The 17575-nt window shown below is 56.9% G+C and overlaps 2 protein-coding genes across 2 annotated transcripts in view; both read right to left on the bottom strand.

Annotated features, from left to right (window-relative positions):
- Window positions 1-17575, bottom strand: part of LOC144265861 (prostasin-like) — a 363252-nt gene that overhangs the window by 256835 nt on the left and 88842 nt on the right.
- LOC144266306 (RING finger protein 112-like) lies at window positions 6527-17148 on the bottom strand. Its single transcript, XM_077819751.1, is given in 12 exon segments — window positions 6527-7015; window positions 7479-7553; window positions 10773-10826; window positions 11050-11180; window positions 11317-11446; window positions 11612-11698; window positions 11908-11964; window positions 12789-12839; window positions 13136-13240; window positions 13583-13720; window positions 16402-16617; window positions 16894-17148. Coding segments are annotated over 12 exon segments (1788 nt in total).

Raw genomic sequence — 17575 nt, 5'->3', positions numbered from 1 at the left:
CTTCTGTGGCCACTGAGGAGGGGCACATCCAAATATCTTTCATGGACATACATTGCTCTACTTGATTATTGTCCAACTTACACCATTCAACCCTCCCTCTCTATCCCCCAATGGTTCCCAGTGAGCTAATCCCTTTCTCCTTACTCCCACAGGGCTCCTGGGGACCACCTTTGTTACCATCCTGTTCCAAAGTATCATGGTGACTATTACACAGGTGCTAAACCCACAGGTGGAGGATGTTATTTTCCATGCAGATGGGTGTGTCGGGCAAGTGTGGATAACTATGGACTAGCTTCACGATTTAAAGCTGAAGGACAACGTCCCACCCATGTGTCCCTCATGACATTCATTAACATTGCTAGCTGAGCATATACACCTCCCGCCAGGTTAGCCTTCTGAAACCGTCCCCCACCAAAATTACCAGGTTTCCTGTCTATTGAGTTAACTGCCAGTTCACCTCTGCTGCCCTTCTCCATCCTGTCACCATTGCAGACACTTGCTGAGCCAGTAGTTCATTAATTTGTTGTTGAAGTTTCACATTTTGGCTTATCAGTTATTTGGATACCCAGCTGTCCCCCAGGGTCCATGCACACAACCCTGTGTTTCCTGCTGCCCGCGAATCCCTTCTCTGGTGACGATTCCATGTGTGTTCCCTCACCCACCAACTAAATTGCTGCTTTAACCCTTCTGTGTATGTACTGCATTTGGGATGTACTCAGTCCACCCACCATTCTTGGGGGTGCACCATGTAATGGTCTGAAAGGACACATTGGAGAGCGTGGGTTGCACTTGCTTCCACAGAGGATTCCATACATTCACCCATCAGAGAGTATTTCCAGCTCCTGGCTGTGGCCAGCTTAAATTTGTATTTTTTTAGCTTGGTATTCATATTACCTGAAGCGCAGAATGGTGGTGGAATGTGCCTTTGGACATTCAAAAGGTCGTGTGCGTTGTTTGCTTCCATAGAACAAGTGGGCTTAAATTGCAGCAAAGGGAGGTTTAGGTTGGACATTAGGAAACACTTCCTAGCTCTCAGGGTGGTCAGGCACTGGAATGAATTGCCTAGGGAGGTTGTAGAATCTCCATCATTGGAGATTTTTAAGAGCAGATTAGACAAACACCTGTCAGGGATGGTCTAGAGAATAGTCTTCCCATGAGTGCAGGGACTGGACAAGATGACCTCTTGAGGTCCCTCCCAGGCCTATGATTCTATGTACATAACTGCACGCTCAGGGATTTTCCTTTATGGAGATACCATTATGATTACACATGGTAAGATTACACCCTAATTGTGGGACCCCATAACCCAAAGGTGGTTCATATCCTCTGGGAGACCAGAGGGTTGTTTTTTGGGCTCTGTCTGACAAACCACTTTTATGGAGTCACAGGACCAATGCTCTGGAACTACTCCATACAAAGCCAGTCAGGACTCTGGAAAAGCATGCCTCCTCTCTCTGACCATCCTGTGCCAGGGAAAGAAGCTTACACAGCTTTTACCTTCCTGGGTCTGACCTCAGAGCATTCAGCATCCCCTTCCAAGCCGTGCACTTCCCGCAATGAGTCCGCTCGGGCGGGGATCTGGGGAAGACAGAGGGCCCTGCACCCCAACTCCACAGTCAGCCGTGACTCTCAGCAGCTGGTACAAATTTATAAGTTGACAGGAACACAGCATAGAACAGACCTTGATAAGACAGACATCAGTGACTTTCAGCCAAATCCATCTTGGGGAGTCCTGGACCAGGCAGCCTGGACTCCCCATCTTCCAGTCCCCCCAAGCAGACTTCCAGCTTCCAGAAACCCAACCTCCAACACCCCCGTTGCTCCTCCTCCTTGTCTTTGCCTCACTTCCTGGTCATCACCTGGTTGCATCCCCCTCATGGGTCTCAGGTTACGAAGGGCACTGGTCACAGCATAGGTGCAGGCAGCTGGAGCAGCCTCACCTGCCCCAGAGGTCTCAGCCAAAGTCAAACACCTCTATTCCCACCACCGAGGAACTGGTGCAGCCCACAGGGAAACTGAGCCACACACCGTATTCATGCAAAACGGTAAAACTCTCATCGGCTCAACAGTAAGACTCACATACAACATAACAAGGGAAAATCCCCACTTCGTCACATCTCTGCCCCCTTTGAGACCGAACGGAGTGAGGTCACTTTAGCCAGTGGCCTGGGGAAGTTCCACTCCCACCATACCTGGTAACACTTTAACTCTGTTTCTTGTCTTTTCTCATTGTGCTCAAACCCCCAACTAGTTAAGCAGAAGCAACACACAGCGTCTTGGTTCTTTGTTCACACAGATCAGTGTCACCCTTCTGCCAGGTAGAGCCAGCAGCAACAAGGGCCTGGTTTAATAGCTAGAGGTTCCTTTTCAACAATACAACACAAAACCGGCTCAAGCCCCCATCCAGTAACCTGGGACAATTACACACCACCCACTGGGTGTCTCTGAGAGGCAATACTTCCCCTCTCGCAAGCACAGAGTCTGAGTGTAGTAAAATCTTTTAATAAAAGGAGGGATTTAACTCTGCATTAATTTGTGGAAACATCGCAACTAGGATTCATAAACATAAACCATGAGCAAAAGACCCACCCCCAAGTAAGTTGGGCACTGTCCTTTTCCCCTCAGGTTCTTAAGTCCAGCAACCCAAAAGTCCCTTTAACGTGCCCGTCCCTTCTCTGCACCCCACTCACAGTTGCTGTCCTTGGCCAGTGCAGTCCCAGAGTTCAGAGGTTCAGCCGCCGAGTTCACCTCCCACCCTGGATGGAAGTGGGGGGAGAAGGAGGCATCTCAAACACTCTGCTGCTCAAGCACTTGCTAGTTGCCCCAATGGTGGATTGCCACCCCTCTCTGCCAGCTTCCCTGCTGGCCGCTCACCAAGATGTCTTCAGGGTCCCCCACTTCACACAGATCTCAGTGATTTTAGCTGTTAGTCAGGGAGACCCACTGCTGGTGCACACTGGGCAGTCTCTTGCAATAGAGACACTGACCCAAAAAAGGTTTATTACTTAGACCTAGGTATCAGTGATTTTAGCTCTGCAGCATGTAACAAGACTCTCAATAGAGTCTAAATTATCTCTTATTATACCATGGAAAGAGAAAGGTCAAAGGGTGTGTCTGCCAGACCCAGACCCAGACCCAGACCCAGACCCAGACCCAGACCCAGACCCAGACCCAGACCCAGACCCACCAAGTACAATTACCTACCACCAGCCCTTTCTCCTTATGGCACTTTGGAACCCATGTCCCCTGCCTAGCAAGTACCATTCAAGTGAGGGTGAGTCCCTCCTTCAAGGTATGCCAGGTGCAGTTCTGCTGCCCTCGGTTCACACAACAAGGGTAACACAACCCTTTATTACTCCTACCCCAATAACAAGGAGACTGGGGATGCAACACCAGACACAAGTGATCACTTGGGCAAGCAATCCAATCATGCCGAGCACTTAGGCAGGGTGGGTGTGTCCATGCAAACAAGATCAGCTCCTGAAGTCCTTTCGCACAGCTCACCACTAGAAGTCAGGGGAGACCTCATTCAGACTCCACTTACATTAGTAAGTATATAAAAGTATCAAAAGTCAAAAGGGCAAAAAAGTCTATCTCAGGCAAACATACAGGCCTGATAAGACATCAACATCACTGATGCTAACGTACGTCAGCATGCAGCCACTGCAGTAATTACATCGCTTGTGCGTGGCTACGCTTTGCTCCTTGTGTCGGCGGTGCGTGTCCTTATCAGTAGGGCTTGTATCGATTGTACTGTCAGTGTGGGGCATTGTGGGAAGGCTCCTGAAAGCCATTAACAGTTGACGTAAGCAGCGCAGTGTCACCATTTACATGCATCAACCTAATTACATCGACCTTGACTCTAGGCCGCTCGCGGAGGTGGAGTTATTAAGTTGGTGCAGTGGGGCACTTACATCGGCAGCAGCAAAAGGTTAGGGAAGACACTTCCAGAGTCAGGTAAATGTGAGCTACCTTGTGTTATGCTTGCCAGAGCCATGCCATCCATAGGATAGACTGGGGCAACTGTCCAGGGCCCTGTGCTTTGAGGGGCCCCGTGCTTCTGGACGTGAGGTCCAGGGTGGCCTGGTGGGTTAACGGAGTGCCAGGTGCTGGCAAAAGCGAGTGACCCAGCCGCAGCTGACCCCACCCCGTTCTGCTCCATCCCGCCGGCTCCTGGTGTCGCTCATGGGACGGGGTGGAAGATGTGGGTGGGGGTTTAGGGGAAGGGGTGGAGTGGGGGAGGGGCCCCAGCCAGAAGTGGGGGTTGTCCCTGGCCACACACCCCCTAAGGATGGCCCTGACCCTAGCTCTGTAGTGTCAACCAGACCTAAGTTTCTGAACCGAGAACAGAGATTCAAAGGTTCATAGACATGGTGAGCCAGGGTTATGGAAACCGAAGGGTGTGACGTGTGAGCCCTGTGACCTGAACCCTACGAGAGGCAGAGGGTAATTGAGCGGCCGCTCTGATGGCATCGATTGGAGAGCAAGGGCAGTCAGCTGAGCACATTGATACTTCTTTTGCATGTTAATTGGAGGTAGTCTGGGGACATTGGGATATCATTGGACTAAAGTTTGGATTTGGGGCCATATTTTGGAGTGTGCCCTGTGGAGAACCCGCCTGGACAAGGACCAGGTGTCAGGTCCCCTCAAAGACATGATTGTTGGCTGAGGTGAGGTAAGAGGCCCTGGACGCAGCACAAGGGAAGAAGAGAGAGACTGCAGGTTGGTGGAGGGAATACATTTTGGGGCAGTAGGGACGTGGCTGGTGCTTAAAGCCCCCAACCCCCTTGTAGCTCAAAGAGCTGAGCTAAGCGCTGGAATTGCCTTGGGGAGGCAGAGCTCACCGGGGGGCCAGTTGTCCAGCCCGGGAGGAGCAGATGTTAGAGCCCAGCGGCCGTTCCAGATGCCCGAGCAGCAGAACAAAGCAGCGGCTGGAACCATCGATAGGCCACCGTGTCCGGTGGGGGAGCCGCCGCGGGAGAGTAGGTGCACGTCCCAGAGCGGCAGCAGAAGGATTCACAGCAGCCACCTACGGCCGCCTAGTGACTCCCGTGAGGCCTCCCTGTCCCAGCTGCTGGAACTGCTATCGCTGGGCAGGCCGTAGCGCCCCGGAGCTGCCCACGGAGCAGGGACCCTGGTTTTCCTGAACTCCTGGAACCCAAACCAGGAGCGAGGATGTCGGGGAGGCATGAGCTGAGGGTGGGGGGCAGAACAAACTGCGTTCAGGGTCCCATCTATTTGGGACTGTGACTGATGCAGCCTGAGGTACACGGCGGCGGAAGGCGTTAAACTGCAAATATACATCGCCAGTTCAACCCGGCCCTTCCCTTCCCTTTCCTGCCCCCAGCAAACTTCATTCCTTCCAACCTCGGAGCTGGCGAGTGGGTACAGACTTGCCTGGCAAAGGCACCCAGCAAGGTTACAGCTTGCCAGACAGCTGGGGGCTAGAGCCGAAATTTAAGAAATTGTAGCGAATCCCCTAAAATAAGGACCCGGCCCTTGTTGCTGCCGATGCTGATGGTAAAAGGGCGGCACGTACGCAGCAAAAGTGTAACGCGCTTCTTAGAGTGCAAACGTAACAGGGTCAAGGAGGTTACCTCACCTAAACCAAGCTCCTTGCATCTCAGACCGATTCCTCGGCCCCCTCTTTGGAGAATCGCTGTCCTCTTGCTTCGGCGGTGAAGGATACAGGGGCGTCCTTTTACCTTCTCCTTCTATCCAGCCCCCCCAAAGTCTGTTTGGCCCCAAAGTCAGGAGGATGTTTCCACCCGCCATGGTTTATTCTCCAGTGTGGTGACCCCACATCTTTGTGTTATCTTTGTGTGTCAGGTGTCAGAGTAACAGCCGTGTTAGTCTGTATTCGCAAAAAGAACAGGAGGACTTGTGGCACCTTAGAGACTAACCAATTTATTTGAGCATAAGCTTTCGTGAGCTACAGCTCACTTCATCGGATGCATCATTCGTATGTCAGTGAGGCATCCACGGGGCTGGCTTACAAGGCTTAATTGACGTCATCTGAGGTGGACGGGTGAATGTACGTCCATTGTCTGGCAGAAACTTGTCTGTCGATCCTGCCTTTATTCAGACTTGAAAAGAAGTTTTCCACATGTCCATATATGCATAAATCCTCCCTGCCTGACAGTTACACATTACACACAGACATTAATGCCCAGCGTGCTCCCGGCTTCCATTTGATACATTACAAAACACTACGTATGGCTCTATACCGTGACCATTTATGGCTATATACCCCTATATATAGCGGTGTGTTAGATGCAGCGAGTTTGACAGACCTGTTAGAAGCTGCTGACGCTGAGCACTGAACCCTCTGCCAGCGGGTGCCGATGGGCCTGGGTGCCACACAGTGGTTGGAGGTTTTCAAGAGCGGGTTGGACCAATGTCCCTTCTTAGAATCTGTGGGCGGCGACCCCCCTGCTCGGCCGGGGTGTGTGGGTGACGTGTCTGGGCCACGCCGCCGCCCTGTCACCTCCGTCGTCACCCCAGACTGGGGGGGGGGGGGAACCGATCAGATCAGGGGAGCCTCATCGGACTGCTCCTCGGTGCCATCCCCTTGCTCCCTTTGGCCGGCGGTGGCCTCGGCCCTCATCGTATCCCTCCGAGAGATACTGCCGCCCACGCCCCCGCCCACGCAGATCCCGGCCACGGCACCCACGCCAGCGCCAAGGGCTGCTGCCTCAGCCATGCCGAGAGCAGCGGCCGCAGCGATCCCGGCACCGGCAGCGCCGCCCACCGGGGCCAGCACCAGCGTCCCCGCGCCCACGCCCGCCGCGATGACGAATTCCTTGAAGCGCTTCCCGTAGCTCTGCAGGAAGGTCTCGGCCTCCCCTGTCAGCTCCTCCTCCAGCTCCGTCAGCTGGGCCGCTTTCTCCGGCGCCGGCTCCCGCATGTCCGTCCGGCACCGCCAGAGCAACTGCCAACGCCGCTCCGCGAACAGCTCCGCCATCTTGCTCGGCCGCACCTTCAGGCAGGCGATCAGGGTCCGGGAGTCGCCGTCCTGCGCCCGCCGGGAGAGGAGACGGCCAAGAGCGTTAGAAGGGGCAATTGCTGGACTGACCCCACCCCCCTGACCGAGATGGGGGCCCCCCTCACGCCCGGTATGGCACAGACCTGGCCGGAGGCTGGGGCTCACGTCACTCCAGGGACTGCCCAGACCCTCACCAAGTGAGATCAGGGCTCCCATTGTGCCCGGCACTGCACGGTCCGGCCTCCATTATCCTGGGTGCGGCTCACGCCTCCTGATGGAGATCCAGCTGTCATCATGCCAGGCGCTGCTCAGACCCCCCTGACTGAAATCGGGCCCCCCCTTGGGCGAGGGTTGGGGTCTCCCATCTCTGCAACCACCCTGGGAGCTGGAGATGCGAACTCCCGTCTCCTGGCCCGAAGTCCAGAGCCCGTGGGGCTGGCTTGGATGGTTCTCTGGGGTTCCCCTAGCTGGGGACACACCCCGCCAAACGCACCTTCTCTCTCAGAAAGTCAGCGTGGTCTCGGCGGGCTCTGTCCATGGCTCTCTCGTTGTGGAAGGTGATGGCCATCTGCGCAGGAAGAACACGGCTGGGGGTGAGCCGCAGGTCGCGGGGCCCCAACTCCACCCTGTGCAGGGGCGGGCAAACTTTTTGGCCCGAAGGCCACATCAGGGTTGCAAAATTGTATGGAGGGCGGGGTAGGGAAGGCTGGGCCTCCCCAAGCAGCCTGGCCCTGGCCCCTATCTGCCCCCACCCACTTCCCGCCCCCCTCAGAACCCCAAACCCATCCAACCCCCCCTGCTCCTTGTCCCCTGACTGCCCCCTAGACCCCCCATCCTAACTGCCCCCCCAGGACCTCACCCCCTACCCACTGCCTCCTGCTCCCTGTCCCCTGACTGCCCCGACCCCTATCCACACCCCTGCCTCCCTGACAGACCCCCGGGATTCCCACGCCCTATCCAAACCCCCCGTTCCCTCTCCCCTGACCGCCCCCCCTCCCCAGAACCTCCGCCCCATCCAACCGCCCCCCGCTCCCTTTCCCCTGACTGCTCCCCCAGGACTCCCTGCCTCTTATCCAACCCCCCCACCCCACTTACCATGCCTCTCAGAGCAGCGGGTCTGGCAGCTGGGGGGCCCGCCAGAGCTAGACACGCAGCCCCGCCCCCTTACCGCACCGCTCAGGCCAGAGCGCTGGCAGCGTGGTGCACTGAGGCTGCGGGGCAGGGGGACAGCAGGGGAGGAGCCGGGGGGGAGCCTCCCCGGCCGGGAGCTCAGGGGCCAGGCAGGACGGTCCCGCGGGCCGGATGTGGTTTGGTTGCCCCTGACCAAGAGGCTGCAGCCTCACATAACAGAGCAACTCCGCTAGCCCGTGCGGCAAGTGCTTGGAGCTTCGGGCAGCGCCGGTGGGCCGTCTGACCTTCCCGGCCACCCCGCCTCGGCTCCCTTCCCCGCCCCGACCGGCACTTTGCACTGACGCCACTTTCCTCTAGCCGGGGACTTTGCAAACCCCTGTCCCAGCCGGCATCACCGATGCGCTCGCAGACTTTGCAAACCCCCGAGAGCACATCCGTGACGCCGGCTCTCACGGGTCTGGTGGTGTTTGGGGGCTTTTATCGATCGCCAGGAGGCAGGTGGTTTGGGTGTGACTCTCAGCTCTCGGTGTTCTGGCCGGGTTAAATCTTGTGGTGGAGGATCAATGACTCTGGAACCGCCTCTGCTCTGGGCTGGAGTGGCTATTGCGGAGGAGTTATTCCTGAATAGCTAGGCTGGTCTATTCCCCCCCATGCAGAGAAGACCCCCCACCCCAATTCTCCTCTAGAAGATTCCCTGGGTAGCACCCGTCCCAGCCGATCTGACCAAGAGAACTTTACAGTCCACATCACAGGGTCTGTCTACGCAGCCTCCTGCCCGGCTGCGGGGGAAGGCGGCGTGACTCGGACGTGAAGGGCTTGGTGAGGGCTGTGCTGAAACGCTGCCCGGCTGGCACATCAGACCGAAGGAGCCAGGGCAGAAGTTCTGCTCAGCCGGCCCGATTCCCAGCTCCCCAGAGGCCCCGTGACACTGCGTGGAAAGATCCGTGCTCTGCTGTGGCTACGCCCCGCTCTGCAGAGCGTGCCAGTGGATAGAGCCCCTGGATCCACCTTATCCTGCCCCCTGCCACTGCATGTGCCTCCCATGGTTCCCTGGGGCCATGAGACACACCGCAAGAGAGGAGATGCTGGTGCATCATGGGAAATGTTGTTCAGATGCCTGACTCTCCTCTATACACCAAGCACTCAGACTACACCTCCCATGCTGCCCTGCAGCCATGATGCACTGCCACCCCTTAGCAAGAGAGGACACCGTGGTGCATGATGGGAGATGTAGTTTGGTTGCCCCAACGTCCCATTCTTCTCTGTTGGCTGGGCTCATGGCAGATGCAGTCAAAGCCGGAAGCCCAAGTGTGATGGGCTGGACTAGGCCCAGAGACCCGCAGCTGGAGGCCTCAGGGTCCTGCCACACTCGTCCCAGGAAAGGAGCAGTGAAGAGGCCCTCCAAGCAGGCTTGAATGGCTGCAGGGGAAGTGGCCAATCAGAGAGGCTGCAGGGAGCAGCCAATAGGGGCCCAGGAGAGCCCTGTAAAAAGGAGCAGCAGAGGCAGAGATAGGCAGTTCCTTGCAGGAGCCAGTGGAGTGCAGATGCGGGCTCCTGGCTGGTCAAAGGGAACTGCACCATAATGGAGAGCTCAGTGCTAGGAGGGACCAGGGGAGTGAGGAAGAGCTCCTGGCTGGCTGCTGGGCCTGAATTTAGAAAGGCCCTCAGCTAAGGATAAGGTGTCGGTGAAGGCTGGGGCCATGGGAAGGGGCCCAGGGAAGTCAAGGCATTTTTGCTAAAGGGATACAGTGGTGCACGGTTGCTATTGTTAGGGTCCCTGGGGCTGGGATCTAGAGTAGTGGGTGGGCCCGGATCCCCCCTATAAGCCCCTGGGGAAGTGGCCTACACTTGGACAGTGATTAAACTCACAGAAAGGGATCTGAGCTGTCTGGCTGGAGAGCTGGGGTCAGAACAGACCTAGAGAGGTCAAAACTATCGTTTCCAGGGAGGAAGCCCTGGGGTGTGGCCTGATCCTGGGGATGGGGCTGGTTAAAGAAGTGCAGACACACCCGACCAGAAGGGGCGCTCGTGAGAGGTGCGTGCCACGCCATTACACCAACCCATAGAGGAGATTGGGGAGGATGGATGGGTTGCCCAAGACACATCCCCCATGATGCAGCACCAGGGTCTTATCCCTTGGTGAGGGGTGGTGGTGCATGGTGCCTGCAGTGCATCATGGGAGGTGTAGTCTAATCAGGGTGCTCAACCCATAGAGGAGAATGGAGAACGTGAGACACAAGAACTACAGTTCCCAGGAGCTGCGGCAATGGCCTTTCCACACAAGAAATATTTGGGGGTTTTGCTGGAAACTCCAAGTTTTCTTCAGGAAAAGCACCCCCGTCTTTGGACCAGCTCTAACAAACTCCTCTTGTTTAAATGCTGACAGGCATCTCCTGGGGAAAAACAGGATTTGGTGACGTGGGTCTCATGGATTGGAGATGTGTCCGTAGGCTGGCGAACACTTCAGTGCCAGTCGTCCCCCACGCTAGTCAAATTCTTCTACCCCGGAGTCCAAGAACCTGAGATTTCACCCAGACCCAGATTTCCCAGTCACCTCCGGCAGAATGGACTCAGTTCCCAATATTGTCCCAGGCCTGGCATGGACGGATGAGGGGAGACACCCCACGATCGGGTCAGAGAGAGAGAGAGACGGTACCTGACAGGGAGAGGAGAAGCCGAAGCAATGCTTCTTCATCATACCAGATAAATTCTGCAAAGGAACAAAAAGAAATCATCACATCACAGACTCCCCATGTTCCCAGCCTTTCAAAGCCCTGTGGAGGGCTTGCCCAGCTGTGAGATGCAGCCACCTCTGGGGCAGGGAAGCAGGGGAACAGCTGCACAGTGATGCCACACGGGCACTGGGGTCATCACTGAGTGCCAGCGGAGAGCACCCCATCCCGATCCCTGCAGCACAGCTGGCCGGTCCCCACCTTTATCTTGGCAGCGAGCTGTGTCCCGGTGAGCAGCTCCCCGTGCCGGTCCCTCCGGACATGTCGACTGGCCGAGCCCACCACGGCGGTGATGTAGTCCCTGAGCCGCTCCCGGAAATCCTCATCCATGCCTGCGAAGGGGAGAGAGATGGACAAAGGTGGATTTAATCCCCCTTCTCTACCTTCCACACGCTGCCGTGTGCGGTGACCCAGCTGGGTTGCTCTGCACGTGGCAGGGGCTCAGAGCCACTCTCCCGGCTCCGTTACCTCTCAGGGTTCCCTCCATCCCAGTCACGATCCGCTTGCCAGGGAAGGGCATCAGGTAACAGCGGGTGCTGTTTCTCTTCAGCATTTCCAGGGCCTTGGGGTGTTTGCAAGGGGACGTCGCCGCCAGCATCTGCCGGAGCCGGGGGGATCGTTATATCGATGTACAGAGCTTACAGCAGTGAAATGCAGCGAGCAACAATAACTGATGACTGGAGACACACTCAGAGCCGACCCACACCAGGTGGGAAAGGCTCCATCTCCCATTCCCCACCCCCACCCCAAACCCCACACTCACCTGTCTGACGTGTCTGAGATGCTGCTCCCCACCCTGGGCTCCGAGGACCTAGGAGCTGCTCCAATCCCTCACCAGCAGGTCTAGATGCTGCAGGGGAGACAGGAGGGGAGTGGGAGTCACTGAGGGTGGGGTGAAGGCTGGGACGTGGAGAAGGACAGTGTCTGCTGGGGTAACCTCAACCCCTCGGGAGTGGGGTAGGGGGTGCATGGGGCAGGAGCATGCTGTGGAGTGGGGGAGGGGTGCAATGTGGGGATACATGGGGCAGGGTGGGTGATGGGGGGGGGAAGCCGTCTCACCTGAATGGGGTCCAGTCCATAGGCCTCTCCCACCACTTCAGCCACCTGCACAAACATCTGCGGAGTGAAGAGAACAGAGTGTGGGGGCGGGTGAGACTGGGGGCTGGGAGCTGTTTACACTGGGCAGGGGGGATCCTTCCTGTGAAGCACAAAGGGGCCTGGTCGCCCACACCCCCAGTCTGACCTGCTCCCTTCGCAGTGAGGCCTGACAAGTGCCAAACAAAGCTGGAGATGGACGGAGACATTTTCCATGGGACAGAGAGAAGCGGGATGTTCCCAGCCAATGGGGTCAGGGGAGGCCGTGGGGTACAGGGGTCTGGTGCTGGGGGGGATAGCCATTGGGCACACCCCACTTTTCCATGCCCTATGCCCCAGGGAGGAGCCAGTCTTGTTCCAGGGCTTGCCAGATCCAACCCGTGTCCCGCACAGAGAATCTCCCCGGGGCGCGGTGCAGGGGCAGGACACGCCATATGTCACAGGCGGCAGTGACGTCGCTAAGAGCACGACTGCCAGGGGCTCCATACGGCGGGGCTGGGGCTGGGTAAGAGCCTGGTGAGAAGAGCAAAGTGGAACTGGGGGGCAGAGCGACCGCCCCAGGCCCTGGCCCCAGCAGCTTCCCACCGACAGCGGAGCTGGGCTGGAGGGGAGGGAGGGGTCCTAACTTTGGCCCAGTGGCCCACATGGGACACCTGGAAGCAGAGAGCCAGGCTGGGCCGTGCAGTGACAGTGCTGACTCCAGAGGCCCATGTGACCGTGGGAGAGTCGTTTTTTCTCTCTGGGCCTCAGTTTCCCCATAGGACCTATGTGGAGGGATAATAACCCTGAGGGGCTAATGGGTGAACCTGGCCTGGCCACGTTCTGCGTCTCGCTGCCGGCCTCACCTCCAGGTATTCGAGATCCGGGTCCTTCACCTGACAGCCAATGTTCAGTATCTACAAATAGCCAGGGGACAGACAGAGCTACAGCAACGAGCAGGGCCGGCCGGCCCAGGCCAATTCCCAGCCACGTCACCCGCCCCGAGCACAGCGCCCCCTAGTGCCGCAGGGCGCATCAGGGCCGGCCCGGCCTGCCGGGGAGAGCGCCCCCTACTGAGACCCTGCCCCGCTCCCTGCAGCACAGCGCCCCCTAGTGCCGCACTGGGGCCAGCCCTGACTGCCAGGGGAGAGCGCCCCCTGCTGAGCCTCTGCCCCACACCCTACAGCACAGCCCCCCCACTGAGCCCCCCAACCTGGTAGGAGCTGAGCAGCATGGACAAGGCGGAGAGTTTGATGCTGGTCTCCTTGTTCCTTTCAATGTCCATGGAGCCCTCCGTGTCCACCAGCAGCACGGCCACCTGGCGGGGCCAAGAGGGAGAGCCCCAGGTCAGCTCCCGGCTTTGTCCAGCCACCCCACGGCCCCTCCGCCCCCAGAGCCTGCCCCTGCTCCGCCCTGAGGGCACCTGGCATCTCGTTCTCACCCGCCCCAGTGTTAGTTCCCTCCTCTCGCTCGTCTCCATTCTCACCTGTTCTCTCTCCAGTGGGTTCCCCTGGGGCCTCCTTCCCTCATCTCTGTCCATCCCTCCCGGTTTCCCTCATTCCCTCTGTTCCCAGCCCTCTACCCTGTTCCCCTTTCCCTTCTCCCAGCCCCCACATGGCCTCCTCCCCCTTCCCTGTGAACCCCCAATGCCCCCACTTACCTTCTCACCCTTGGCCGGGACCCAGAAGGGCTGACTCCATGCCCACACCCCCTTCGTGACTCGCTGCATGTCGGCGCGCCACTCAAACCCCTCCAGGAGCTCGTCCTCCTGGCCCATCCACGACCCGTCCCTCGCATCCTGCCGGGAGGGGGGCAGTCAGATCAGGGTGGAGGATGAGAGTGACTGGGCCCATCTCTCACCAACCTGCCAATCCCCAGGCCTTGGGGGGTGGGTATGGGGGGTGACACAGGCCAATTGGTGGGTCAAACTGCTCTGTGTCACCAACTCTTGCCAGGCCTGATGGACTCTCTGCACCTCACACCCTGGTGTCAGGCTCCAGACCCAATGGGTGGCAGGTGGCATCTCAGTGGCAAACTCAGCCCTTGTGGGTCTTTAATATTCATGCGTCACGTCTGCATGGGGTCTGCACAAAGGGGTGTGGCCGTGCACGAGAATTATGCTCTTAAAATGTGTATGACAAAGCATGCATCAGCCGGGCTGCCCTGGGCCAGGGAAGGTGATAACCTGCTTGACTGGATCTCCAAGGGAAACCACGGGATATTGGAAATGTATTTCCATAGAAGCTACACAAAGACATCAAGCCACCGAGGGGCAGAGATAACCCCATGACTCCCCAGCGGGAGAGAGATGCTTAGGCTGGGTTTGAATTTTCAAAGGACACATTTCAAAGTTTCCTGGACTATAAAGAGGCGGCAGAGGGCCTGAACCTCAAATAAATCATTGACTCAACGGCTCGTCTACACTATTCCTATGTTATCAAAAGTGTCTCGAGTGAGGCCTTCGCTGAAAGTCAGTGACCCACAGGCGATAAATATCACTCTGCAAGGTCTGTATTAACGCTAGAGGAGAAATTTGGATACTCACTGGTATTATGCCTTAAACAGAGACATCAACCTTTGGGGTGATAGGAGGGGGGCAAAGAGACTGTCAAGGTTCCTTCCCCACTCTGAACTCTAGGGTACAGATGTGGGGACCTGCATAAAAACCCTCTAAGCTTACTTTTACCAGCTTAGGTTAAAACTTCCCCAAGGTACAACCTATTTTACCTTTTGCCCTTGGACTTTATTGCTGTCACCACCAAGCGTCTAACAGATATATAACCAGGAAAGAGCCCACTTGGAAACGTCTTTCCCCCCCAAATCCTCCCCAAACCCTACACCCCCTTTCCTGGGGAAGGCTTGATAAAAATCCTCACCAATTTACATAGGTGAACACAGACCCGAACCCTTGGATCCCAAGAACAATGAAAAAGCAGTCAGGTTCTTAAAAGAAGAATTTTAATAGAAGAAAAAGTAAAAAGAATCACCTCTGTAAAATCAGGATGGTAAATACCTTACAGGGTAATCAGATTCAAAACATAGAGAATCTCTCTAGGCAAAACCTTAAGTTACAAAAAGACACAAAAACTGGAATATCCATTCCATCCAGCACAGCTTATTTTCTCAGCCATTTAAACAAAACAGAATCTAACGCATCTCTAGCTAGATTACTTACTAAATTCTAAGACTCCATTCCTGTTCTGTCCCCAGCAAAAGCATCACACACACAGAGAGAGAGGCTTTGTTTCTCCCCGCCTCCAGCTTTGAAAGTATCTTGTCTCCTCATTGGTCATTTTGGTCAGGTGCCAGCGAGGTTATCCTAGCTTCTTAACCCTTTCCAGGTGAAAGGGCTTTTCCTCTGGCCAGGAGGGATTTTAAAGGGGTTTACCCTTCCCTTTATATTTAGGACAGAGACATTGGCGTTATCCTGCACTGGTGGGACTAACCAGAACAGAGCTCCTGAAATCACAGAGTGGTGGGTCCTTCAACCAAGGGGGCTGAAGGCTCCAGGAAATGACTGGAGGGGAGAAACCTGCCACGGCCAAGACTGTGACTTGCAGAAGTTCAGCATTAGACTGAGAAGCGTATTCTCCCGTCTCTTTGTGTGTCGCCTTTTCCAGCTTTACTCCTCACACGAGGTGTCACCTAACCCTGGGGCCTTTTCTTTAATCAGCCTTGTCTGACTTTGGATATTAACCGGCCCAGGGCTGGGATTGGGATCAGCGTGTTTGCCACACTCGGTTAAATCGATAAGGGGCAGCGCATTGTCTCCATCCAGGAGCAACGCAATGAATGGTTTCTGGGCGTGTTGCAGGAGCGGGATGGGCACTGCGGGGAGACATCTCTGGGGAGCCCAGGAGTCGGGGTTCAGTGTTTGTTTCCCCCAAGACAGGGAGAGGGCTTGCCAAGTCCTGAAGGGTTTGCTGGCAGGGTGGACAGGGAGGCTGAGACCATGACCCGAAACTTGCAGTTCTGAGAAACCCAGCAATTCATCACCTTGGCAGGGGGGTTCGGGGTGACTCGGGCCAGGGTGTTGGGGTCCCTCTGCAAAAAGCAACGGGACAATGGGAGCCTGGGTGTAGCCTGCAGGCTTGTCGGCTGCCTCTTGGTGTCCAGGTGCCATCACAGCATTGAAAGCAGAGGGCAGCGGTGACAACACCCCTCCCTAGTCTGGGTTGAACCCCAAACCGTCACAGGGAGTTCACTGTGCGAGCGCGGGGTGGGGGTGGTGAGGAATACTTGGTGATGGGTGGGCGTGCTCGGAATCTGATAGACAGACGGACACGTTAGGGTGCAAACAGACAGACAGACACACTACTTTTAGACAGAGAGACACACTAGGGTCCAGTCATGGCTCCAGCTACCTGGACATGTGGAGGGGGGCACTCACAGACACGTGTGCAGCTCTGATTCCTCCAGCAGGGGGCAGGATGGGGCCGCTCACACCCACAGCTCACTCCTGCTCCCGTTTACACTCACCGGGCTCCGGAGCAGGCACAGCAGGCAGTTCAGCAGGAAGGATTTGCCCCGGCGCTGCTCCCCGATGATGGACACCAGGCAGACGGGGGCATCCCCCACCCCACCCTGCTCCAGGCAGCGGCTAAGGGCCTCCTCGTCCAGGATCAGGTCCCCTTCCTTGTCCAGACGTGCCAGCTGCACCGGGCGCCCCGGCGCTGGCTGAGCCCCTGGCCCCTGCTGCAGGGAGAGAGCAGGGTCAGAGCTGAGACCCCGCCCCTGAGCATGCCAGTCCCCAGCTCCCCAGAGCAGAGCCCCCTGCCCCATTCCCATCCCCCTGAGCCAGCCTGTCCCCCTCCCTGGTGTCAGATCAGAGCTGATTACCCCTGGAGGGGAAAGGCCCCGTGTCCCATTCCCACCCCCTGGGTCAGCCGGTCACCGGCCTCCTGGATCAGACCCAGCACCCCCTAGCAGAGAAAGGCCCCGTGTCCTGTTTCCAGCATCCCCTGGTCTCACCCGCTCTGTCTCTCTCCCCTCCTGTGGTGTGTCTCCGATTTTCTCCACCAGGTTTTTGATGCGTGTGTCTGGGATCATCCTGTGCTTGGAGCAGGGGTGGCGGCACTCGGGGCACCGGTATGTCTGGGACGACACCGGGCTGCAGTGAGCCGCGAGGCAGCCCCGGCAGACTTTGTGGCCGCACTCGATGGAGACGGGGTCGTCCAAGATATCCAGGCAGATGGAGCAGGGGACGTCCTCCCGGACTCTCTGCATAATCTCCTCTGGTGCTGGCTTCAAGGGACAGACAGAGGGGAGTAGGGTATAGTGGTTAGACCAAGGCAGGGCTGGGAGCCAAGACTACTGGGTTTTATCCTTGGCTCTGGAAGCAGAGTGCGGTCTAGTGGTTGGACTAAAGGGGAATGGGAGCCAGGACTCCTTGCTCCTGCAGTTTTCCAATGGAAAGAGAAATTTTCAGGCTCTTACTAGACCTGTGAAACATTTCCCTCTTTTCCGTTCGCCCACATCTGATTCCCAAATGAAACTAATTTCAATCTTGCCTGACACATCCTCAGGCCCCGTTGGGTTCGTGGTGTTCACAGCCTGGCAGGGTTAGCGCCATTGGGTTGAGTGGGCAAATGCTGGGGAGAGGGGGTGTATTTACAGCACCACCCACACCAGGTGATCCAGCACCAAGTGTCTG

Source organism: Eretmochelys imbricata, chromosome 6 (genome assembly GCF_965152235.1).
Source record: "Eretmochelys imbricata isolate rEreImb1 chromosome 6, rEreImb1.hap1, whole genome shotgun sequence".
Taxonomy (NCBI): domain Eukaryota; kingdom Metazoa; phylum Chordata; order Testudines; family Cheloniidae; genus Eretmochelys; species Eretmochelys imbricata.
This window is presented reverse-complemented; position numbering and strand designations above follow the sequence as displayed.